This window comes from Crinia signifera, chromosome 3 (assembly GCF_055691185.1).
Source record: "Crinia signifera chromosome 3, ASM5569118v1, whole genome shotgun sequence".
Classification (NCBI taxonomy): Eukaryota; Metazoa; Chordata; class Amphibia; order Anura; family Myobatrachidae; genus Crinia; species Crinia signifera.
Window position 1 is genome coordinate 63,209,050 of NC_139219.1, and position 26,124 is coordinate 63,235,173.

The 26,124-nt window shown below is 42.7% G+C and overlaps 1 protein-coding gene across 1 annotated transcript in view; it reads right to left on the reverse strand.

Annotated features, from left to right (window-relative positions):
* Nucleotides 1-26,124, reverse strand: part of CCDC85A (coiled-coil domain containing 85A) — a 301,044-nt gene that overhangs the window by 219,569 nt on the left and 55,351 nt on the right. Inside the window, exon 2 of the mRNA XM_083175899.1 lies at nucleotides 14,875-15,802. Within this exon, the coding sequence (XP_083032025.1) occupies nucleotides 14,875-15,802 (928 nt within the window). The remainder of the gene's footprint in view (nucleotides 1-14,874; nucleotides 15,803-26,124) is intronic.

Below are 26,124 nucleotides of genomic sequence, written 5' to 3' on the forward strand. Positions count from 1 at the left end.
TATTTTTACACTGCAATATAGATCTCACTTTGAAGTAAAACCCCACCCAAATCTAACTCTCTCTGCATAAGTAACATCTGCCCCACCTGCAGTGCACATGGTTTTGTCTATCTAAGAAGGAATTTGTCAGAAAGAGTGAACCAAAATAACCCCCAATGTCTCTTACATGTGCCATCTGGAAGTAGAGCAATAAGGTAAGCTGTCAATTTACTATTGTGTTTTTGCACAAGTAAGCTCCTATTTGAGCCTATGTTCTCCAATGTATTTTTATTTCATAACCGTAAATGTATTTGTATTACATAACTGTAAAGAATCGGACATAATAAATTCTCCAAAATAACAAAACTGGGGGCATAACCACAGAATGCTGAGGGCATGACTAAAGCTGGCCATACGCTAGTGCTATTTGGCCTCTTTTCATCTGATTTTGACGAGAAATCGGGGGAAAAGTGGCAAAATCGAATATGTTTAGATTTGATCAGATACGCGTTCCTGTGAGCATCGGGTCGGAGGTAAACATAAGATTATTTGGAACCGCAGGCATCAGGAGCACATTATGTCTGGTTTTTAGCACCTGTGATATATCTCATGCGATTTGCCAGGACCCTTAGCACCATGGAATCCAGTGCATCAGATAAATCACAAGCAATAAATCGCATGTAAAATAGCACATCAACACCAAATCGCATGGAAGGACTCCCAGGGAGCTGCAGGGGGAGTTCAAGGGAAATCAGATCCCCAAACAAGTCACAGAAGCAGGAACAACTACAGTATAGCGGCACCATAAGCGTCACTATGGTATATGGTTATTAATTGCCGATCCCCTGTTGATCATTACATGTACATTAAAAACACATAACATTTTATTATTATTTTGCCTTACATGACGATTTTATGTGGAAAGCTTCATAATGGTTCTATAAAGACAGATGGGATGGGACTCAACTTGTGTAATCAACCATTAATTATTTTTAAAGCCTCCAAATCCTTATAAAATTAAATATTTGAACAGAAAATGTGTGGAGTGAACAATCTGTCAATTCAGCTTTGACAGTACCAAACGCCTGCGACAGTGATATATAGCATGATTTCATGGTTTTACACATAATTGAGTTCTTATTGGGTATGCTTCCCACTGAGATCCATTGTAGTCATTCTGTTCATTCAAATGTAGACTGATATTTCAGTTATGGAGGCAGATCTTTCAGCTTAGTCTCATTTGTTCATTGTGATATATAATTCTAAACTAAAAGTGATTCTCTAATATACAAACTGATCACATGATTAAAGGGTACTACATGTTATTTTAATAGGACTAGGGGAAGATGTATCAAACCTTTGAGCGACATTAGGTTTAGGTGGAAAACTTGCCCAAAGCAACTAAGCAGCTTCTAACTATCATTTTATAGACTGTGCTTCTGCCATCAATGACTATGATGAGTAAAGGATCATTGAGACGGTTTTTCTCTGCTTCCGTACTTACAGAGAGTTGCTCTGCCCTTTTCTTTGTACTTAGTTTTTTTTGTGTTAGTTTTACTGCAATGCTTGTGTCTGTGCTGTAAATTCACTTTTGTACATTGTGTGTATGTTTTGTTTTCATGCCTTTCACATGTATAGTATACATGCTTTGTACACTTGTGGAACCTAACAAATAAAGTTGATTGTGTGTTGGTCCGAAAAAAAAGATCTATTACAGTATACTGTATGGATGAACTGAAAGTTTTGATGGTCACTGGGATGCCTTCTGTATGGAATGGTGGTTATAGAGATGTTCTGCTGTGGTATAGCACTCAGTGGGAGGTTCTCTGTATGATTTGACAGTCACTAGAATGTTATCTGTATTGTACGGCAGTCACTTGGATATTCTTTGTATATTATGATGCTAACTGCAATGCCATCTGTGTACTATTTTTGGCTACTAGGATGCTCTCTGTACTGTATGCCACTTATAAGATTACATAGGTTTTGGTTATTACTATGCACTACTAGTTCCCATCAGCCGCGGTGACCCTGTCGCTGACTTTACATCCACCGCAGGGCCCCCCTGCAGTGGATGGGAACTACTAGTTCATATACACCGCAGGGACCTACTTCCCGCCCCGCTGCCTGGCACCCACCCGCCACCACCGCAGCAGTGAACCATGGGTAATCCACCATTGGTGTGCATACACACCCTTAGTAAGAGAGCGCTAATTTCAATGGGAGCTGGTGCACATGGGGCCACTTGTGTAGCAACCCCCTCCTTGTGGGGTGTGTGTGTTTTGGAGAAGTGACTGGTATGATTTGCTAACTGTTCATTCCTGGGGCTTCTCCCAGACTTATAGCAAATACTCTCTATCACTTATACATCTCCCTCACAGGCGGAGACACTTGTTTGTCTTAGTGTACCTCCATGTGTTTTTCCCTGCCACAATGTAAATCCCTGCTCCTGTAATGCAGTTGTGTGCACTGGATTTAGCTATGTACTCTCCTGTAGTATGTGTGAGGTGTGAGTCCTGACAGACCTGTCAGTCATCCATATTGGAAACTCTGCTTCAAAAGTCCATTAGCTGTAAGCTCTTAAATTCTGCTGTAGCACAGCTCCCGTTCTCTACACCGCACTGATGCTAGCTCTGGCCTTGATACTCAGCATCACCCAATCAGTACCTCATGCACCCCTGGTCTCCAAGATGCGATTTTCTGATAGTCACTGCCCATAGTACCTCAGCAGCACGTCTCCACCATTGCTTCATAACAGGCTCCTCACAGACAGCGCCTGTTCTGTAATACGCACTGGGCCTTGTACATGACTCCATCAACTGACACTCCCTTCAATCTGTCACTGATCTTACCACCTGACACTGGTCACGTGACCTTCTCCTGGCCTCTTAAGCAGCTCCCAAGGCTGCTGAGAATTCACAGTGACAGGCCTAATATATTGCTTAGCAGGGTGTTACACTTGCTATAATGGTGGTCATTTAAATGACCACAAATTGGAAAATCCCCTTAAATAAATGGAAGTTGGCATTAAGCTTTGCCCTCTTCAGGACATAAATATCTGATTGTGAAAACTGCTATATTATCTTGTAACATTCAGACCTGACCGCTGCTGTCCAAAATTTAAATGGCCTGCGAACAGACAGTCGCCGCCCAGACAGAGTGAAGACCCAACCTGCGCAAGTCTGTAACTCACTTTCTAAAACATTGCAGATTGGCGGCCAGCTACACATCTATTCGCAACTCACTCAGCAAATGATTTTCCCAGTCTGTGCAAGTGTACGTAAAGCTGACCCTTCCACAACTCCGTGACAGAGAACGACTAATCAAACGGATGTCCCAGACCCTCCTGAAATATTTCTCAGCACCTTTTTTCTGACATTCCCACAAAACGGACGATTACCACCTCCAAAAGCCATCTTCCTGTCAGTGAATTTGAGAAGGGATTGCTAGTAGATTCATCGCAGATTTTGTCGCTGTTTGGCCTCACACATGCGTTCTGTGATCTGCATTCGATAATCGTTCCGTTTGTGAATTTTAACAATAGCGATCAGCTCTGAATAACCCCAATTAATCCACAAACAGATATTTAATAAGCAAAACACATTTATGCTCTGGTGAAAAGCATTGACTTAGATTACAAGGCATACTGCGCCCTGACTTCCTAACATCAGTTCTGCAAAGACAGTCATTATATTTGAAAATAAATAAATATGGCCTTGTACAGTACACTCCATTTCAAAGACGCAGCATGGCAAAGTTTATTTAATGTTCAAACTAGCATTAGAGAATGTAATTAAATATGTGTTGTAAGGTGCAAAAAACATAAAGCTGTTTAATTTGTTTATTGAAACTTGTAGATTTGGTGATTGTGCAAAAACAATGATTGTTACTGCAAAATGTGTATGATAGAATTATAGATCAGTTGCCACTGTGCTGCTTTCAGAGATGCACTGATATCAAAACTAGGACAACACAGATTGCCAAATTGGTATGACTGTGAAAAGCTGCACAAAAAAACTAGCGTCGCCACGGAGACAGAATACTTAAAAAAAAAAAAGATTTTACAACTCCAAATATGAGAAATACAGAGGTCCAAATAGCATAGATGTATTATGACACTCAGAAATGCAATCATAATGGCAGTAGATGCTAACATTTAAACATTTTTAGATTTCGTCATCAGGCTACAAAGACAGTGTTACAGCTTATCTTAACTTATCTTAAATACACTCTACAGAGCCCCATATGCAAACACCGACATTGGCAACCCAGAGGTGAACTCACCACAGTGACGTGACACATCCCAGGACCGTTGCCATAGAGATTTACAAACAATAAAAATATGCATTGCAAATGCACAGTCTGTGGCGCAATTGCAACACTAGCTCCCACAGAATGTTACTACCGGTGCATAATAAACAGTCCAAGTTACAAAAGAGCATTATAGTATACACAATATACTGTAATGTACTAAAATTAAAATGCTACATAATACTGGTATAGAATACTAGATTAGACCACTGGTATAGAACACTAGATTAGACCACATGAATGCAATATACCAAAGACTGAAAAGTACATATGGCAAAACATAAATCAATAATTGTTCTTTTACATGAAGTCAGAAAAATAGAAAATCTTCCACATACTTAAGTCTATTTAAATACATTGTAGTACTGGATCTAGAATATACTTAGGATGAATAGTGATGCATGGTTGAAGTACAAAGTCAAGATACTGAGTCCCTGGCTAGCTCAATGCAACGGACAATCAAGATCTACAGGTGAATTAGGGAGATAAGGGTGGAAAAGGAGCGGTTTCCATTGTCCACACGTACTGTGGTTCCGGATAATTAGAAGATTTTGTGGAGCCCATGCAGCTTAGGGCATTTTGATTCCCTGCTGAAAAGACCAGGAGATAGAGTCTTGGTTTATGTTTCTATTGCAGCAAGGGAAAACATGCCCATTCCTGCTCTCTAAAATCTGGAAAAGTCACCACCTAAATGAAGTGGAGGGGATTCATTTGGTCCTATATACAGTCTCTTCCAATAATTATGTGCTACTGTAATTCCATTTCAAGTTTCTGTCCACAAACAACATACTGAGGTTTCTGCAGTTAGACAGCAGAGTTGCTGGGAACTTTATGGACATGGCGTTTTCTCAGTCCTTGGGTAAACCAGTAGCAAGATTGGAATTGCCTATTAACATTTGCAGCCTTGATGGGAATCCCCTTCTAGATTGTCAAGTGACTCTTTAGACACTGCTGTTTGCATCAATTTGGTGCCCTACATTTGGAGGTTCTGGTGTTTACCTGGTCCATTGTCCTATGGCTACCTTAACAATTGGTCTGCCATGGTTGAGCTGCCAGGACAGACAAAATTATCCAATGGGAAATTGAGTGCACTACACAATGTCTTTCACTGCCAATCTGGACCCTAGAAGAGTTGCCACTACAGTACACTACAGTATCATGCATTTTTCAGTGTAGAGAAAGGCAGACTCCCTACCACTGTACAATTGACCATAAAGCTCATTCCAAACTGCCTAAGTTGTCCATCTCTAAAACTAAAGCCAAGTATTAACACATTCTAGAGAATCTTGGCAAAGGCTTCATTCACCCTTTAAATCCCCAGAAGGGCAGGCTCCTTTTTAGAATAGAAAAAAATATTTAAACAGTATATATTCAGGCGCTAAGACAGGGGTTGGATCTCTAAAGTAGCAGCTGCTCAAAGGGGGGGGGGGGGGGAGGGTAGTCAGTCCCCACCAAGACAAAAGGAAAACACAATCATGCAAAAAGCATGTGAGCAGCGCTACTGCAAAAATAATAACGCGTGTTAGACAATATATAGAAACTTTGCTTGATATCACATAAATAACACAATATTCAATAAATAAAAATAATTCTTAAATAAATTGAACCATATAATTGATAAAAAATCACTTTCACGCCTCAGGAGGGAAGAATGCAGATGGATAGCTTATTGTAAGCCCATGTGGACTGGAGTCACATGGTAAATGCAATTTACCAGATGATGTTTGTCACCATGGGTGGTGGGCTCCAGTTCCCGTGTTGCTGTAATCCTCACTATTGTTGCGGAGTTGTTAGTAACTGCTGGAGGTGGAAAACCCACAGAAAGAACTGGAGTCCTCACACGCCGATGGCTGGGGCGTCCGAGAAGTCCAGAGTGAAGGAGCCACCAATTGGCCACTGTAATCCTTACTATCGGCACAGAGCTGTAGGCACCCGCTGGAGGTAGAAGGCAGGGGACCCATTGGTCTGGACTGATGTTTGCACACACCGGTGGCCAGGTGGAATGGAGCCCCCGGGGGGGACGGTGGGCTGCGGGTTCCTTCAATGGGAGTGCGGGGGGTGGGGGGGTTTCAATGGAGCAGGTGGTCAAATTGATCCACTAGGGGCTAGAAAGTCCACAATGAAAGTCCTGGGTGTGAGAGGGGGCAACTGATGCATTTCACTGCCAACTGCAGCTTTATCAAAGGTGTCTGACATGGTTCCCAGTCTGGGTATATACCCTTCCTAATGAATGAATAATTAACATGTGCGTGATACAACCACTTGCTAAATTGCACATAAATGTATATACTCAAACTTAATGCGGAGACAGAAGTACATAATTAAAATCAACAAATGGGTTAACCTCCGTGGTGCGCTATTCCTAATCTAACAGCAGCTCCTCCGATATGGTTCTCCTGTTAGTGAGAACCAAAGATGTACAGAAATGCAGCAAGGGGGTTATCGGAGCACGCTAAACACAGTACCACCTAGCCAATTAACACCTTTAGTATATTCTATATTCAGTTATTCTTTAAAAAACCCACATAATTCTTCCATTCACTTTTCAAATCAGGAAACGAATCCTAGTCAGACAAATGGTCCTTTATTCATAAAACCCAACGCGTTTCGTTACAGAGGACTTCGTCAGGGGTATGGCAGAAGAAGTTTATCAACCTCACGACAAGATTCGTGTGGGTGAGTGTTTTCACACAATTGTATAAAATCTAAAGAGCTTTAGGACTATAATTCAGGAATATCCTGTTACTGAGCTTTGTTAAAGATCTTCATAGAGTGTTAGATAACCATGGTTATGATAATTCATGGGTAAACTCCTCCCACTCGGATGATCTCTGTATGAGGCCCGCTGGACCGCAGGTACCTTCACTTCGGACCAGAGAAATTCCAATAGCCTTAGCCGCTGTATTCCTAAAAGGGCGCTGCTGGCAGATAAAGACGCTGGAGTGTGTCCCCAGTTTGAGCATCCAAATACTTCTGATAGCTGCCTGCCCCCCGTTTAGTGGGTGGTACATGTTCCAAACCTATAAGTCAGAGGCACTTGGGATCGCCGTGATACACTGTGCAGAAGTGAACCTTTTTAAAATGTTTCTTCGGTGTTCAAGAAATCTAACTCGCAGAGGTCTCTTGGTACGACCAACATACTTTAAATTACAGTCGCATAACAGCATATATATGGTGAAAGTCATGTTGCAATTAATAAAGCCACAAATTTTACTATTGTCTAAAGATGTGTTGACAGTGGTGATTTTGTTAACAATATAGTTACACGTAATGCATTTGGTTTTACCACACTTATGCATTACGTGTAACTATATTGCTAACAAGATCACCACTGTCAACACATTTTTAGACAATAGTAAAATTCGTGGCTTTATCCCTCTTCTGTTTCTCACTCTCTGTCGCACACTCTCCAATTTCCCTTATTCATCCTCTCTCCCTCATTCATTTCCACCTATTACCTTCTTTCTCTTTCTCTCTCTCTCTCTCTCTCTCTCTCTCTCTCTCTCTCTCTCTCTCTCTCTCTCTATCTCTCTCTCACACACACACAAACACACACAACCCTATTAATTCTCACTTTCCTGCCTATTCCTTCTGTCTCTACCATTTCCCTATATTACGCTTACTTCCTCTCCATCACGGCAGGGGGCTGCCTTTTTGCCAATCCCAGTCTCCATCATTTCTGATGGCAGCCCTGTTTATATATATTTTTGTGTATAATCAAAGTACAGTATACTGCAGAAATTATTGAAATTCATGACCACAATAAAAAGCAAGGCTACATCTCATATACCCAACAATATTCAACTGCATTAGTCATTTACGTATAAACTTTTCCAATAGTTACCTTTATAAATATCTGTAAAGTTCTATATGCAAGATAAAAAGCTTTGTGACCTCCATCTGAATACACCAAGGACATGTGCCCAGGAAGTTTTTTTTTTAACTTGTCTTTACAGGACAAGTCTGCAATGTTAAGGTTTCATATTCAGCTGGAATAGCAATAAAATGTTCTGTTGTAGCAGTTTTGTCACATATAAGTATCTGTACTGGAGAACAGCGACTTGATGAGTAACAAAATGAAAACTAATTAGAAAAAAAAACACAGGAAAGTGTTGGTTTCTAAATAGAAATCAATTACCAAATGTATCATAAACATTTATTATTCCTGTGATAAAATAACATTGATCTGAAAAGAAATGTTAAATATATTCTGATCCCGTCTGCACTCTGCATCTCATTAGATTCTGTGCTCTGTTTTTTTTAAACCTTCAAGAAAAAAAAAAAACAATTCTTCATGCAACTGTTTATTTTTGGAGGTATGTGATAAACGGAAAAGAGGATTAAACTACAGTCATTAAAATGGAATAAAAATTTAAATTCAGATTAAGTATATTATTCACTTAAGTAACTGGAATGCCTTTCCCTGGATAGAAAACATCTGTGATGTTGAGGCATGCAAATAAAATGAATGCTGTTTTTTTTTTTTTTATCCATTCGTGGTGATAAGAGCAGTCACAACAATGGGACACTGCAAAAGGATCAGATGGGAATGGATAAGTACTGGACTCCGGAACCCCAAATCGGACATGCTCCAGAGGCTGTCATTTCAGAGCTATTAGTGTTCAGTCTGGGGGATTTTCTATACGGGGGTTTCCCATCTGGTGGGTGTGCCTGTGACAGCTGTCACCAGAGAGACATAGAGGGAGAGACTGCAGCTGCCCAGTATAGCCTTGGGGTGTAGTAAAAAAACAAAATGATCCGGACCATAAAGGGAGGCTGTAATCTCTCCCTAGACATCTCCCAGGTCACAGCTGCCATAGGCATCCCCCAAACTAGTCACTCTTCTGGACATGAACACGGACCGGACACTACAAGGTCCGGAATGGCACAGTTTGATGAATGGAGCCTGTCTGGTTCCGGTTTTTACTTAGTCCCAGATCAGGTCACACTCCCACATTATTCCTACAGTACTTCTAGCGAAGATCTGCAGGACAGCGCTCAAATAATAAAAAACATAGTGAATTGATAAACAGTTTAATATTTAAAATAAAAATAAAAATATATTAAAATGCTTATATGTTAACAAAAGAAGGGGCATGGGACCATGTAAGGGGGTAAGCATAACCTTCACTGGACTGGCATAGTCCCCGAATTCACGGCGTCCAATTGTGAAGTGTAGCGTTGTGTGACCTGGGACCCTTCTCCATACTATTGGCAACTGCACCTGCTCAGTCATCTGGACCAAGTTCCCCTCATTGCAGTACCACCATATGCCAGCTGTGGATCCGAGCCATGTACTAGAGAGGACTCATCTGCGGTTTGCATCCATCACCATTGGACAATAATCCTCCAGCGGCAATTGGACACTTCACCAATGGACTCAATTCAGGGACTATGCCAATAAGTCCAGTGCAGGTTATATTCAATGACCCTACATGGTCCCATGCCCCTTCTTTTGTTTCCAAATAGGCATTTTAATATTTTTTTATTTGAAATATTAAATTGTGTATCAATTCACTCTGTTTTTTTTTATTATTTGAGCGCTGCTTTTCTTCTTTTTTTCCTCCATTGTTATTGGGATATGACTAACCCCACTAAGCAGCTGCTCTTCATTGAGAGGTCAATCATATTTGGCACTCAGTCTAACAATTTTTTATTATTATTCTCAAGATCTGCAGGACAGCAGGTGATATGGTGTGATTCTCTGAGTATATAACTGATATACTGTATAAAGAAGTCCTGTACATTTATATCTGTAACCTTAACTAATGGAAAGTATAAACTTTATTAATGTATTCTACAGCGGATTCATTTTATGCATTTAACTTGGGGCTAAACAAATACATTTCAGTACTGTACTGTTCCTAAGTTTACAAATAACCAACAGGACACACATCTCATAAACACAGCCTAATTAGTTTCATTATTCATTCATAAGGCTTCATCTAAGCCACCCCCCCCCCCAACTCTTTTAAAACTAGCCAATTGGAGTTGGGTGAGGGACTGAGAAGGAGAAGTGAAGTCCTCATGCTGAGGTTCAGGTGCAGCATGGCGGCTGAATAAACACAACACTACCAATCCCTGTGATAACTACTGTAGTCAACACATATAATACACACATCATAACATACTGTAAATGTTTATATGTCCTTAGCACCATTCCACCCCTCCCCCACCTATTTGATCGGTAATGCAGCGCAGGAGCAGTCAAATCTCCAAAATATAAAATTTCTGAAGGTTTGAACACATTCTGCAAATGACCAACAGATGTATCCAGTTTTTCTTTGATTGATTTTCGCTTGCCGCTTGCGTGCGCATTGCGGCAGCAATTCTCTACAGCCTGCCACGACTGGCTACAGTATAGATGCATATGCACTATGCATTCCTACGCATGTGCCTGTGTATACTTTTTTTTTTCAAATTTGTTTATTGCCGAATCACAATACAAAATAGAAATAGCTCCAAAACATAGAAGCAGAAAAGTCCACACATAGATTGGAAAGATCAGATGTGGTGCAAAAATAATTATGAAAAAAAAATGAAACATGATTCTTTTTAACAATTTTGTATAGAGATAAGAATAAATTGTAAGAAAAGGATGTCAGAAAGGGAAAATAAAGAAACTAAGATTTAGGAAAGGAAGAGGATGAAGAATGGGGGTAGAAAGAGAGGTAGAAGGAAAAGGAGCGGGAGAAGGAAAGGTTGGTCCTCAGTGGAATATGATAATAGCAGTAGTACATTAGGGGTCAGTCAGCAAGGTTCGGTATCATGTACTCAATGGGGAAGTGGTCTGCTGGAGGGATGCCCAAGGGGCCCAAACGGAGTTTAATTTTTTAGAGGAGTGTTTAAGGATGCTTGTCATATATTCCATGAGGTACACATGCCATAAGCTGCATATTATGGAGTGCATGGAGGGAGCCGCCGTTTTTTTCCAATCCATCACGATCTGGCAGGTGGCCGCAGAAACTACATGACGCATCAATTTGTTTTGTGGCTTGGATAGGGTTGGGACATCCAGTGGTAGGAGAAAATATTTGGGGTCATTTGGAATGGGTGCCAGTACTAGATTTTCTAAGTATTGGATGACCTATTTCCATAGATCAGCTATCTTAGGGCATGTCCACCAGATATGCATGAATGATCCTGCGGCATCGCATCCCCTCCAACATCTGTCCGATACATTGGAGTCTAGAGGGAACGTAATACCACCTATAAAGCAGTTTATATTTGTTTCCTTTAATTTTGACACATATAGAACTTAAGGCGGCGTTGCCCCATATCTCTGATCAATCCTCTTCGCTTAATGAACCGTTTAAGTCTGTACCCCAGGCCTTTTCAGAAGTGACTTGTTGGGGGGTGGATTTATCAATGAGTAGTGTGTATATAAGAGAAATTAGTCCTCTAGTGGTGGACCGTCGAAGGCACAGTGCCTCAAAGGTAGATAAGGGTCTGTTGATGATAATAGACTTCACTGTGGAGTGAAGATGTCTAAGTTGAAGGAACTGAAAGAAGTTCCTAGTAGGTACTTCCTTGTCGGCTTTGATCTGGGAGAATTGGGGAAAAGTCTCATCTCTGGTGATGTCGTACCGGTGTATACTTAAGGGCACACTATTCACAGTAACGTGGCTCATCATAAACCTTAGGATGAAACTGGACATATCTGTAGCTCCAGAAAGTGAACTTGCAGGATGTGGCTTAGTGCTTACAAAGTGCTGACACCCCATATTTTATGTTGCCTTCCCCCAAATACAGTAGTGTGACCACACCAACTTCTCATCTGCATTGTTTCCTGATATAAACCCATATATTTTTGGAGGTGTAATTAAGGTATACGGTCCCTAGATCTACAAGAGGAAGGACGACATGCATTAGGTTGAACATTGAAGGATGATATGCATCAAGGTCGTCATGGGGTTAGGTCAACAGGGACATTAAGTCGACACATGCATTAGGTCAACATGGGCTAGCTCGACAGTCAAAAGGTTGACAAGGGTTTTTTCATTTTTTTTTTGAGCCGAGAGGCAGTATTTCATGCCTTACCATCCACTAGGGCACAGTGGAAGAGTAAAATAGTGTGCCCAGCTTATTGAGACAACGTGCCCGAAGTAGGGCGAGCGCACTCTGTCGACATTCGGGATACAAAAGAGAAAAATCCCATGTCGATCTTTTAACTGTCACCCTTGCCCATGTCAACTTAATGCTTATGTCAACCTAATAACCCTGTCAACCTAACCCCAAATCGACTTTCAGACATGTCAACCTTGATGCATGTTGACCTTCAGTGGTAGACCTAATGCATCAACCTAATGACCCTGTCAATCTAACCCCAAGTCGACTTTCAGACAGGTCGACCTTGATGCATGTTGACCTTCAGTGGTAGACCTGATGCATGTCAACCTTCTTCTTGTGGACCCTATGATCCGTACCCATAATTATATAGTTTACAGTCTCATTTGGCAGGTTACACTAGTCACCAATTTTTTTTCTTTAATTTCTCATATTTCCAACTGGGAAAGACACGCTACAGTAATGTAAATCCCCTTGATATCACTCCTTGACACAGTTATCTCAGCTTGCCATGAAATCATAGATAGAAAACATGATTCATAATAAACCACTTAAATAAAACAAAGCTCTTTAGCACATCAAGGTGTAAAGATGAACAGTTATCTAGCATGGTTGTCACACGCGTTAAATTTAAATATGTAAAACAAATGTAATTTGCATAGTTTCATAATATAATTCTTAGCAGCATTTGCAAGTAGACAAATAACAAATTTGCTAAGGAACCATAGGGAGATATTCTGCATTGCAGTATTAATTGCCAAGAATGTGCAATTAGTTGAAAAGTATTAAAACAGTAAATTTACCAAAAGATAAGTTAAAAACAATCAACAAACCTGCCTCCCCATAAAAAAAACATACAATACTAGAGCTATTATACAGTATATTGACTTTTAATTAATAACCAATTAAAATTATAATATATACTGTACACTATGTAGCAGCAAATAAATTCATGATTTAGCAAATACCCCAACTTGGAGAAGAAAGATAGTTATATATTATTTTCCACAAACTGAAATAATTACATCTTTAAAATTTAAAAATAGAAACCCAATAAAAAAAGTTTATCAAAAATCATTATGGCAGTCTATGAAACAAGTCTTGAAGATTACAATTTCTCCTTGGTCTCTATTATTGTTTATCAAGTATTCAGGTTTCCCACATTACTATGACTACCACGGCAACCACAGTCACTATGGCCAAATGTAATAGCCTCCGAGTTCATTGGCCATGTGGGATGCTGGCCGGACACAGAGGTTTTTTTTAAAGTGGCAATTATTTACAAGGCAAAACCATGCCTTGTAAAGGATTGCCTCTTTAAAAAAAACTCTGAGTTGAGTCGGCATTCTGCATGACCGCCAAACTCAGAAGCTACTACATTTGGTCAACGGTGTAGGAAGCACAGGGTTTTTGCATGCCTTTCTAAGTTCTGTTTTATATCATTTATGCCTACCCCTCTAACATCATATCATATGCTGACAGTGTGGGCTGTGCTTTACAGCCATAATACTTTGGCTCCAGAATTACTGTATAAAAGGATATAATAATTTGTAGGAGGCTGTAGTAGAAAAATAACTATCAGACATATGATTCACTCACTCACAAAAAAACAAAAAACATCTAATGTGGAATTGCTGGTTTAAGCATTACTGAAAAGTTAAATACTATCGGATTCAGGGCCAAGACTACAGCAACAATCACTTTCACTGTACTACGTATTATTGGATAAAACTCTTGCTATAGAGCGTTAACTTCAAACTTACACTTTGCATAAAAACAGTAATTTGTAATACTTTGGTATGTTATAGTACATTAATATCAATGGAGTACCACTCCCTGCAGAGATTCAATATATTTATGTACAGTAGAATACATAACATCTATTTATATAACAGTGTTCAACTGCCAAGAATTCCTAGTATATGCGTGTATACAGTACATGGCCAATAAAGTTGATTCTGATTCTGATAATTCTGTGACTTTATCTAATGTAAAGTATAAACTTTATGTACTCTTTTTCAACCGCAGATTCATTCCATGCATTATACTGTACCTAAATTGTCAAATAACTTTAAACAACCAACAGGACACAGATAACAAAGTGCAGTGTGATTAGTGTCAGTATTCATGTGTACGGAATGCTAAAGCAGTTTGAAGAAACTAAGATTATTTGATTGATTGAATGAATTAAACTAACTATAAATTATGCAAAACCAAACACTTCAACTAGATGTGATGGAAGGTTTACTCTCAAAGTGGCCAGGAATGTTCAGAATTGTCCAAGTACAATTCACCAATTATAGGAATAGTTTCTGCTAATAGGCATTGAAAGGCCCGGTGGGCAATACAAGTCCAACCCTGACAATGACTGGCCATTATTGATATACAATTTTATTTAGGCTACAGCATGCATTTATGATTTGTTCACATGTATGTATTATGTTTATTCTAGTTGTTTAACACATGCAGAAAACTCCATTTAAGAAAATGGGGATTTCAGTAGGCTTGTCCACCCACCATTCATTCCATTGTACACACTTCTGTGATGAGATGACATTTCATCTGCTACTTGTCTCCTTAAGGTGCCTTCCCTGCTGCTCCCACTCAAAAGTTTGAGATGTTCTGGGCTACCTCCAAAATGTTGTCTGAGATGCTCAGGGCTAGTGCCCCTTGCTTTCTGGAGATGTTCTGAGTTTCCAATTAATGTATGTTTTTGAAGATGTTCTGGGGTGCCACTGCTCAGCTTTTGGTACTCTGGACTACCACCAGGCCTATGTTTTTTAAAATGTTCAGGGCTACTAATTAATATTTGTTTTTGTAGATTTTCTGGGCTACTACAAGTATGCCTTTGTGGCTCAGGACTACTTTTACCCACACTTTTATGATGGTCTGGACTTGCACTTTTCAGATGTTTCTGATGGTCAGGGCTTGCTGAACTCCTGCGCTTTTGAAGAGTTTCCGGGCTGCCACTTCCATGTTTCTGGTGTTCAGGACTTCCTTCACCCCTGGTTTTTTGAAGGTTTTCGGGACTATTGGTGGAATTTGCCTTATGATGGTCTGGACTATCCGTGCTACCTGCACTGGATGTGCTACTTCCATCACCAACATCTCTTAGAAAAGTACCGGTTGTTGTATTCAAGTGACAGAGGCTAATTTGGCTATCGATGGAACAGCGACTACCCGCTCCACCAATTTTCTCCTCATCTAATAAAAAACAAAGTTCTTTCAGCTCTAAGTTTTCTTTTACCACTTCTTCCTGCCTTACTTCAAGTTCCTTCAGTTTCTGTAAATATAAAGTGACTTCTTTTTGCATGATCCCTGAAGTAAATCTTCCCAAGCGTTGCCATTCTCTAGAAATCCGTTTTCCTTTTTGCCTGTCGTCGTCCAAGAAACAACATAGGTCTCTAAGTTCTTGGTTGTCTTCTTGCAGCTTCTGATTTACATCCTTAAAGAATAGAATATTTGGTGTTAGTAAATGATTAATTTAAAAGTCAAATCATACATAAAATGCTCAACTGAAAGTCTGCCAACTGTCATTTGCAGTTAGAGGAAAAACACAATTTGTCAGTTCTAATGTGATTTATTCTAACCCACTTGCAATACATTAAACGTAGTATAATACATCATAACATCAACATGATGGAGACCAAATTATAAAGTTGAAGTTGAACCTATTTAAAAAGTGTCATATACATTTATATGGATTTTTTTTATTATTACATTTTCTTGACACAAAAGGCTCCCTAAGAATAACAAAACACTAAAACATGTTTAGACAGGGCTACCGAGTATTAGTATAGACAGGGCTACCAAGTATTAGTTATTAGTACACAGAGGCGGATTGGCCCACCGGGAAACCGGGCTGTTTCCCGGTGGGCCGGACCAGATTTCACTCTGGCTGGGTCGCTTACCTTGATTAAAGCGGCCGCAGCCCAGCCTGGTCATAAACGGCAGCATTGCCCAAAACAAATATGGCCGCCGCATATATGCATATATTAAATGCATATATGCGGCGGCCATATTTGTTTTGGGCTATGCTGAGCAGCTGCGGCCGCTGGAATGTTGACAGAAGCGCGGTGAGTAGCTTCTGTCGCTGTCGCTGCCGCCCCCCCTCCCCTCTCTCCAGCCAACACAGATGGGATCTGCATTGGCAATCCCTATCCGCGGCGCCGACGCCGACGGCTTTGATTGTGAAGCTCCACTGAAGGAGGCGGAGACACGGCTGCAGCAGCACCTACGCGGGAGATTGGACACTGGGCAAGAAGTGTATTTATTTTCCGCGCCTGCCCGTCACAATGCCTGCAAGGCTGCCACCAGCCGCACCACCAAGCCTCCTGATGCCTGCTGCCCACCCGGCCGCCTGGCTGATTAATGTCTGCTGCCCGCATGGCCGCCCAGATGCCTGCTGCCCAGTTAGGAAAGCTGAGTAAGTTTTGTGGAGCCTTTTTTTTTATGTTTTGAGCTAGTGAAAGGTTGGTGAAGGGGATGGAGAGGTACAGGGGCGAAGGGGGAAGTAGAGATGGGGGGTTGCAGGGAGGTCCAGGGGGGGCAGAGTGGTGCAGGAGTGACAGAGAGGTACAGGAACAACAGAGAGATGCAGGGCCCATTTGGGGACAGAGATGTGCAAGGGTGACTATGGGTGCAGTGGTGCCAGGGGGACATGAGGTGATGGATGGGTGCAGGGGGGACAGAGGGGTGCAAGGTGGGACAGAGGGGTGCAAGGAGGACAGAGGGGTGCAAGGAGGACAGAGGGGTGCAAGAGATCAGAGAGGTGCAAGAGTGATGGGGGACAGAGAGGTGGAGAGGTGCAAGAGGGATGGAGAGGTGCAGGACAGCAGGGAGTGAGAAGTGCAGGGTTGACATAAAAGAAATAAAAGGGACTATGTAAAAACCGGACCCGGACTACACTCCGGACCGCCGGACAGGACATCAAAATCTGCAGTCCGGAGCTTGTAGGGTCCGGTCCGGGGGGTGTCCTGTCCGGGGGGTGTCCTGTCCGGGGGGTGTCCTGTCCGGGGGGTGTCTTGTCCGGGGGGGTCCCTGTGATAGCTATCACCAGGGACATGGGGAAGGGGTGATTACAGCCTCCCCATGTGGTCCGGACCGTCCGGTTTTTGCTACATGCCCGGACCATACAGGGAGGCTTTATTGTACCCCCTCCTCCTCTACCTGGTGACAGGTGTGACAGGCAGCCCCCCCACAGGACACCCCCGTACAAGACACCCCCCGGACCGGAGGCTACAGTTTGCTGAGTTTGATGTCCGGTCCGGCGGTCCGGGGGTTTTGTCCTGGTCCGGTTTTCACCCATACCCGAAATAAAAGATTTCATTGATTTATCATGCCTTTAGTTTATTTTTGTTTTTTAATCTGTAACATGTAGTAGCCGCGATGCCTTCTTGGGCGAAGTTCCTGCGAGTTAGCCTGTATTTTAAAGCAACCTTAATTTAATTTAAACAGCAACTTGACTTGGTTTTACCATTTAAATTGTAGCTGTAGTAAACATATCACCAGAATGGCACCTCTGTCCGAACCTTGCCGGGATACAGTCGACATCCCGGCAATCAGGATGCTGGCCTTCAGTTTACCAAAGTCAGTATCCCAACTGCTGTCAGAACACTGGTGCCAGAACTTCGAAACGCATTAGGATGCTAACGATGCATTACAGACATCCGACATCCCGAATGTAAGAGGCGGGTTAGGGTCAACCCGTGGAAGTGGGGGTTAGGTTTAGGCACTAGGGTATTCAGGTTTAGGCTGGGAGGGAGTGGAAAGTTAGAGTTCGGCAGAGAGTTCAGCAGGGGGAGAGGGGGTTAGGGCCTTACAATGGAGGTTGAGGATGTGGGGGTTAGATTTGAGTGGCGGGGTATGGGGATAGGTTTAGGCAGTAGCTGGGAGGGTTAGGCCGCTGTCACTCTCCCCATGTCTCTATCTCCCCAGCCCCACAGGCTGCAGAATAGACCCTGTACGCATGCGCCTATTCTGCAGCCTGAGGGGCTGGGAACAAAGCCAGCAGCTCAGAGAGACACTAGCCATGCCCCCACAGCGGCAAAAAATTGGGCGTAGCCTTGTTGAAATAGGCCACACCCCCATATTGATAGACCACGCCCCCAAAAAAATCGGGCGCGCCTTCGGCGCGCAGCTACATCCCCTCCCTTTTAGGGCTGCTTCAATATATTTCCCGGGCTGGTTTTAATTCCCAATCCGCCCCTGTTAGTACAGACAGGGCTACTGAGGGGGGGGGGGGCAGGTACTAATTACCCAGGCCTGGGCAGGCTCATGCTGTAGGTGTGTGGTGCTGCTGCTGAGGGGGGGGGGGGGGGGAGGGGGGGCAATAACACTTTATAGTATTTTTTCACCCCCCTTTAAACAGTTTGGGGGAGTGGCCTAATGATGTGACCACGCCTCCCATGATTAGTTGGGGTAAGCTGCTGATGTTACTACACTGATGTAAAAGAACCCCCCCCCCTCTAACACACACACACACTCACAATTATTGTATTGTCCCCTACACCTGCAATAAAATCAACCTGTCAACACAAGTAACATATTTAAAATCACATAAAAAAACTTTTGTACATATAATAGCATTTCTAACCCCAAAAAAAGAATTGAATTAAAAAATAAATCTTCTGTACATGAATACCACTTTGTCTAGCAGCCTGTAATACATTGCCAGTCCCAGATGGCCTCCCATATCTCATGTCCTGTACACGTTATTCCGATAATGCACATTGTACAAATTCATACACATTCATGGCATTTTCAGTTGCCCCATGGAATACAAAATCTGTTTGTAGCAAAGTCACATTAATTCAGACTTTCATATTCATACAGAATACGTACCGTATGCTGTGTCATAAAATGACAGTCTGCAATGTCAGTCGCTAATTATTCAGTTGAAACTAAATAAAAATGAATAAGACTATTTCACGAAAATTTGAGTTTACACAGGTAAAAGCGCGTGCGCGCGCGCGCGGGGGGGGGGGGGGGTTACTCAGAACCACCCGCTCCAATCAAACACACACACAGGACAAAACAAGTTATTTATTCTAGGTCTTTGGTATCTGTCTGTACACTTGAGACCCAAACACACTCTATAATAGGCGGTGCCGCTGATATTGTTGAAGAGATCAACAGTGCCGCAAAACAAATGACCTGTGGAGTAAACATGGGATGATGTAGTTAATGATATCATTGTTAATATCGTTGTTAATATGTTGTGATAATAGGGTGTGATTCTATGAAAAGTTCCCAGCTCAGTGACCTGCTCCAAGTAATCTATCTGAAAGCATGCTGCCAAGGCAGAGCAAAGGATTCTGAAGGAATTTTACTAGACCCAACTCAGACATTTTCTAACATCTATGAGCAGAGAAAGATGAATAAAAACAATAAGCAATTCCATATAATGTTCCTGGGCCTGATTCCTGTTTCTACTGAAAGACAAGAAAAAGAAAGAAAAGCATGAAATTTAACTTTGGGCCTTATTCAGGTCTGTTCCTTCGGACCCTTTCGTTCACAAGGGGTCGGATGGTGGGCATATGCACATGCGCAGGGTCATTTCTGCACATGTGCATACCCCGGGTGCGTGCGGCCACGGCAAACAGGGTGTTCGCTGGAAGCACGCACCCAAGTGTGCAGGCGGGGGGCATAAAGGGGCCTGGGGCAGTGGAAGCCTTGCGAATCAACCAGAATAACCCCCTTTGTCTGTAATAAATCATGTCTTCCAAGGGGAGTAAATGTACATTTATTTTTGTTTCTGTGCAAGGTAGACACTGTCTGCATTTGCATGTAGCCTACAAATGTTAGATATATTCTGTGCATGGTAAATAATGGCTGTATTTGCATGTGGCCTACAAATGTTAGACAGCTTTATTTTTACACAGCAATTTAGATTTTAATTTGAACATACAGTACTTCTCCCAAATCTAAATCTCTCTGTATGTTACATCTGCCCCACCTGCAGTGATTTGCCCCACCTCCAGTTGCTTGATTTTTGCTTTATTAACAATGGCATTCTATACTGCAGCTTGGATGGTGTACAGTAGATGTTATTAATCTTTTAGTCCCAGTGCGTGTGTGCATGTACAGCCCAGCGACTCCTGATTGGCCGCTAGGCGGCCAATAGCGTCATTTGGAGTGAGAAGCGCTGAATGTAAACATTCAGCGCTTCTGACTGTAGCGATGGTGCCGGGTGTTCGTTTTATTATTTTGCCAAGTACGCTGGACTACTGCAGGAAAGAAGAGGACCAGATCTACAACGGAGGAGACCCGTGAGTATAATTTCCTTCCACAGGTCCCCTATGGATTTCGTCGGACACCGGACCCGGACCCCAGGACACCGGACCCGGGGAGAGATGGACTGGGACTTACCTATGGGATCAAGATAGGTAAGTATCAGTATATATGGGCTCTGCATGTATTAAAGTTTTATTTCTCTTATGTGTCAGTGAGCTTTTAACTATTGGTTTTGCTGTGGAACTAAGAGTCCCAGCAAGTCCATTAATGGGCCGCATGCTGGAACTTGTGGTTCTCCAAGTCCCAGTATGCCTTCCAGGCTTGGTGGGACTCATAGTTCCACAGCAAAACCCAATGGTTTTGTCTATTTTTACACTTTAATCAGCCCGAAACCCACATCCCAGGGTACCAGGCTCACTCCCCCAGGACCCCTGCCCAGGCTGACTGGTCGGTAGGGATGAATGCTTTGGCCAGGGGGACTTGTATAAAAAGTCTCCCCCTGGCTGTGGCATTACTCTGCTGGCTGGTTGGGCCTGGGGCTGGTTCTTAAAATACGGGGGACCCCTATTCATTTTGTCCCCCATATTTTGGGAACCAGATCCGGCCCTGCTCAAAATTTTCCCTGATTTTTTAAAACCAGCCCCGGCTCTTTGAGCCTGGTGCTGGTTATAGCCGTGGGGGAGGGACCCCATGCCATTTTTAAAATTTATTTATTTAATTTTCTTTTTTTTTTAAACACTGAAGCCTGCACGGATCTGACTGTACAGTCTTGTAAAAAGGGCCATTGAGCCCTGAAATGTCAATCTCATTTGTGCATATCGATTGAAGTACTGTATAGTTATTACTTTGAAACACCGCTGGCGTGCCGCTGTTCCTTTGCTGCTTGTACCCTCCATTATGCAGAAGGCACCTACCTCATTGTAAGGATTTGTAAATATTGAGTGTGGGTCAGTTTTTCATCTCGCTCTCTCTCTATATATATATATATTTATGCAGTATCAGTGGCGTAACTATGCCTCCGCAGCCCCCGCCGTGGCGGGGAGGCGCAGAGTAACTATGGGCGCCGGGGGGGGGGGGGCTGCGGGGCTATAGTTACCTGCTGCGCTGCTGTCTACTCTGCCCGGCCGCATCTGCGGTCACTCTCCCGTCACTCGCTCCCGGTGCCGGCTCCTGCTGATAATAACAACTGACACTCAGAAAATGGCTGCCCCCCAAATTGCAGACAGTTTTGGCAGCCATTTTCTAAGAGTCTCTTTTCATTATCAGCAGGAGCCGGCGCCGGGAGAGACTGGACGGCACAGTGACCGCAGATGCAGCCGGGCACTCTGTCAGGTATGGGCAGGGGAGGGGAGGGAGAGGGGGAGGGGGGCGCCGAAAAAAGTGCGGCAGGGGGGCGCAAATTATATATTTACGCCACTGTGCAGTATATATATATATATATATATATATATATATATACACATAGGTGCCGATTCTGTGGGTGCTCAAGAGCCCGAGCACCCACGGAAATTGATGAGCACCCACGGGTCCTAGTCCTGCTTCTGGGCCGCCATATTACTTGATAATTTGCGGCTGCAGTACCCGCATTGCCGGACCTTCCACCTGGCAATAGTATGACAGGATGGCGGGAAGATTGTATTCCGTCCGCGGAGTAATATGCGGACGTGGGCCGGCCAGCATGCGCGTGCTCTGTGAATGCTGTGCGGCTGAGTAGAGCGTGCTGTGCGACTGAGTAGCATTTATGTACCTGCACTGGGGGGGGGGGGGGCGGGGGGCATTTATGTATTCATAATTTCATATATACATACTTTAAAAAAAATTAAGCAGACAGTGGCGCTCAATGGTGTTTACAAAAGTAAACATAATGTAAAAAATTCATAGCCGAAATTTTGGGGTTCGCATGCCCCTTTATCAAGATGTACAAAGTAAACTATGACAAAGCAGTGTGCAAGCCCCAAACATTGGTTAGGAATTTTTGACTTTATATCTACTTTTGAAAACACTGTTCAATGCTACTGTCTGGTGCATTATTAGATAATATCCATTTTCACCAGAAGGCACCATGGGAGCTGCTTATTCAGGAGAGAGTGCCGAACTGTATACAAGTTCTTGTCCCTCCCCTTTCCTACACTGGATTAAGCTGTGACTTGCTGAGACTGTTGGCTGCCTTGATAAAGGTCCCTGCGAGTACCGAATCATCGGCAGATTCCGATTGCAGATTAAAACACTGGACTTCCTTTCAGAATGTTTGAGCTACAGACTGGTGAGTGCTGTTTATTCCCCCTAGGGGGTCCCCATTGGGATAGATAGATAGATAGATAGATAGATAGATAGATAGATAGATAGATAGATAGATAGATAGATAGATAGATAGACAGATAGATAGAGCACTATTCCACAGCACTCAACATTCCTAGATTTGGGGTGCAACATGGTTTTTGACCACATTGTTTAAACAGAAATCACAGAAAACTGGGGTCCCTTGCCATGGGCTGCAGGATTAAAATACATTGATCAATACATGAACAGGATCCCAGTGTGACTGGCTTCTCAGGGAACAGGGAGGTGCAGGGGTGTGCGGCGGCCAGGAAAGGTGTCGCCCATAGGAACACCCAGCATTTCATATTTCATAGGCTTTCCCATGAAAATGCTGGGCATTCCCCTTAGCGATGCGGGCGGTCCGATGTGTGCCAGGGGTGGGCGGCTGACATAACAGGAAGTAGGCCACCCGCTCTGTCTTTGTCCCGGCATACACAAATTGAAGTCAGTTTCCACTGACTTTTATTTGCAGGCCCAGGAGAAATCATTTGATGGTCAGTGACCATTGAACGATTTTTCCTGCAGCGGCAGCATGCAGCCCAGTGGTGGGGTGACCGGATTTTCAGCAGGGCAGGCTCTCTGGCACTCAGTAAGCTACGATGTTCGCAGCTTGCCGAGTCAACCTAAGGCCCTTATTCTGGTTCACTCACAAAGGCACATTCCTTCGCAAATGGACAAAACCATGTGCACTGCAGGTGGGGCAGATGTTACTTGTGCAGAGAGAATTAGATTTGGGTGGGGTTTTACTTCAAAGTGAGATCTATATTGCAGTGTAAAAAAAAAGCAGTCAGTATTTTCCCTGCACAGAAACAAAATAACACCTAAATGTAACGGTCTCTGCACATGTTATATCTGCCCAACCTGCAGTGCACATGGGTTTGTCCAATTGAGAAGGAATTTATCTTTGCAAGTGAACCAGAATAAGGGCCTACATCTCCACTATTATTATTGTTAGTTAATAGAGAGTGCAGAGCCCCCTGCTCAGAGCTGTATCTTCTCCTCCAGGGGGGCTGCAATGATGTAATGATAACAAGTTCTGTTACGAAACATTTTTAATTGGATGACTGCACACCTGTCTCCAGTCCAGCTGACACCAATTTGTACAGTGCTTGCGGCTATATCATGTGACTGAGTCAATGCTTTCCTCTGTGACTATCTAAGGTCAAACCAGTCCTGTGCAAGAATGTAATTTTTTTTCTATTACACTTAACATTGAATCAATGTATTCTCCAGCAAAGCGACTATTAGCAAATGCATTTTAGGACATTATTGTACAATTATGCTTGTGATGTTTTTGACACTTTTAACAGGAGTAGAAACACATTTTTCTGACTTGAAATGTATTTTAAATGTTTTATTATGTTTCCCTCAGATATGTTGTGTTTTGTGTGTTACCAGTATTACCACCATTAAGGATTTTACAATGTGATGTTTCAATTTTTTTATAGCCATAGAAACGGGTTGGGATCGTTTGGTCTATAGCAAGTTGGTCGACAAGCATTAGGTCGACTCCATTAGGTCGACATGGGGAAAGGTCGACATGGTTCTAGATCAACATGGGTTTAGGTCGACAGGTCAATAGGTCCACAAAAGCATTCGTTCGACAGGGTCTCGATCTACAGTCAAAAGGTCGACATGGTTTTTTTTAACTGTTTTTACCCGAATGTCGACACAGTTGACATGGACAAAGTTTCCAATGCACCGCATCCCCTCGCATCGCTCGCAATGCTTCGGGCATTATTCTCCCACCACTCTCTAGTGGATGGTAGGGCATGGAATACCGCCTGTCGGCGGCACATGTCGGCTTAAAAACAGTGTCGACCCTTTGACTGTTGACCTAGATCCTGTCAACCTAATGCTAGTGTCGACCTAATGACCTGTCTACCTAAATCCATGTTGACCTAGACCCATATTGACCTTGACCCATGTTGACTTATCCCCATGTCGGCCTAACGGTGTCGACCAACTTGCTGTAGTGACCGTATCAAATAGACCCAATGACCGTATCCCATAGAAACATGAATAATATTCCCTTTTGCAAGTCTATTACATGTTCGAGGTACGGCAATTAAATAACAAGACTCATGCTACAATTTTAGTTTAATTATATTAAGTACATTTTAGCCCCATTCTTCTTCTGTGTTCACCTCCTCTGCATCCACACACTGCATTATTATTTTCCATTGGTCAAAGAAGTGCCCTGTTTTCTTCCATACCTCAGTAACTGATGCAAAAGGGGTTCTCTTGAGTACAGATTTACTTTACAGAAAAGAAAGAAGTCACACAGTGTAAGGTATGGAAGGTGTTCTAGCACTGCAATCTGTTTATCGGCCAAAAACCGCTATGGTGGATGGTACATTTTACTTGTTTAGGGTGAAACCATTTTTCCACAACTCTGGCCTACTGTATGTACTCTGATTATTTTTCTCAAAGTTGTTAGAATATTGTATAGTAATGCTGATTTACTGTTGCATCTTCTGGTACCCAGTGTTTCAAAAAACACCCTTGATAGCAAATAAAACAATTTACATACTGTAACTTTGAGTTTGTATTTGTTTTGATGTGCTATCCTTATTCTTGGTGAGGATGGTGTTTTCCAGTGCGTGGACTGACATTTCGTCTCAGGATTGTACTGGAAGATACATGTTTCATCATTCGTAACAACGTTATCTAAACAATGCAAATGCGCATGAGTTTGTTCCACAATGTCAGTATAAATTCCCTTTCTGCTAAGTAGCGAGAAGCCTTGAAACAACCTCAGCACAAACTGTTGTCATGTTAAGATCAAGATGCAAAACTTGCCTAACAGTCTCTTTGTCGATGTTTCTGCTAACATTTATTTTTCACATTTTCATTTGTTTTTGATGTGCAAGTCAGTGGCATATTTATAATGGGTGCAGTGTGGTGCGGTGTAGTGTGTGGTGTGTGTGCGGTCCCGGCAGACAGCAGGGGGCCCAGCCTTTCTTAAAACACCCCTGGCGCACGTCCTTCTGTGACAATCATCATCTTCAACATCCTTATGCTGTGTACACACGGGGGAGATATATTGCTCAGCCATATATTGCTGAGCAATATATGGCTGAGCAATATATTGCTCAGTTTCTCCTGTTCATCAGCGACCAGAGATGGTCGCTGATGAAAAAGAAACTGCCGGGGGGAGCCCAGCAGTGGTAATCAGCTGGTTGCAGGAGCATGTTCCTGCGACCAGCGATC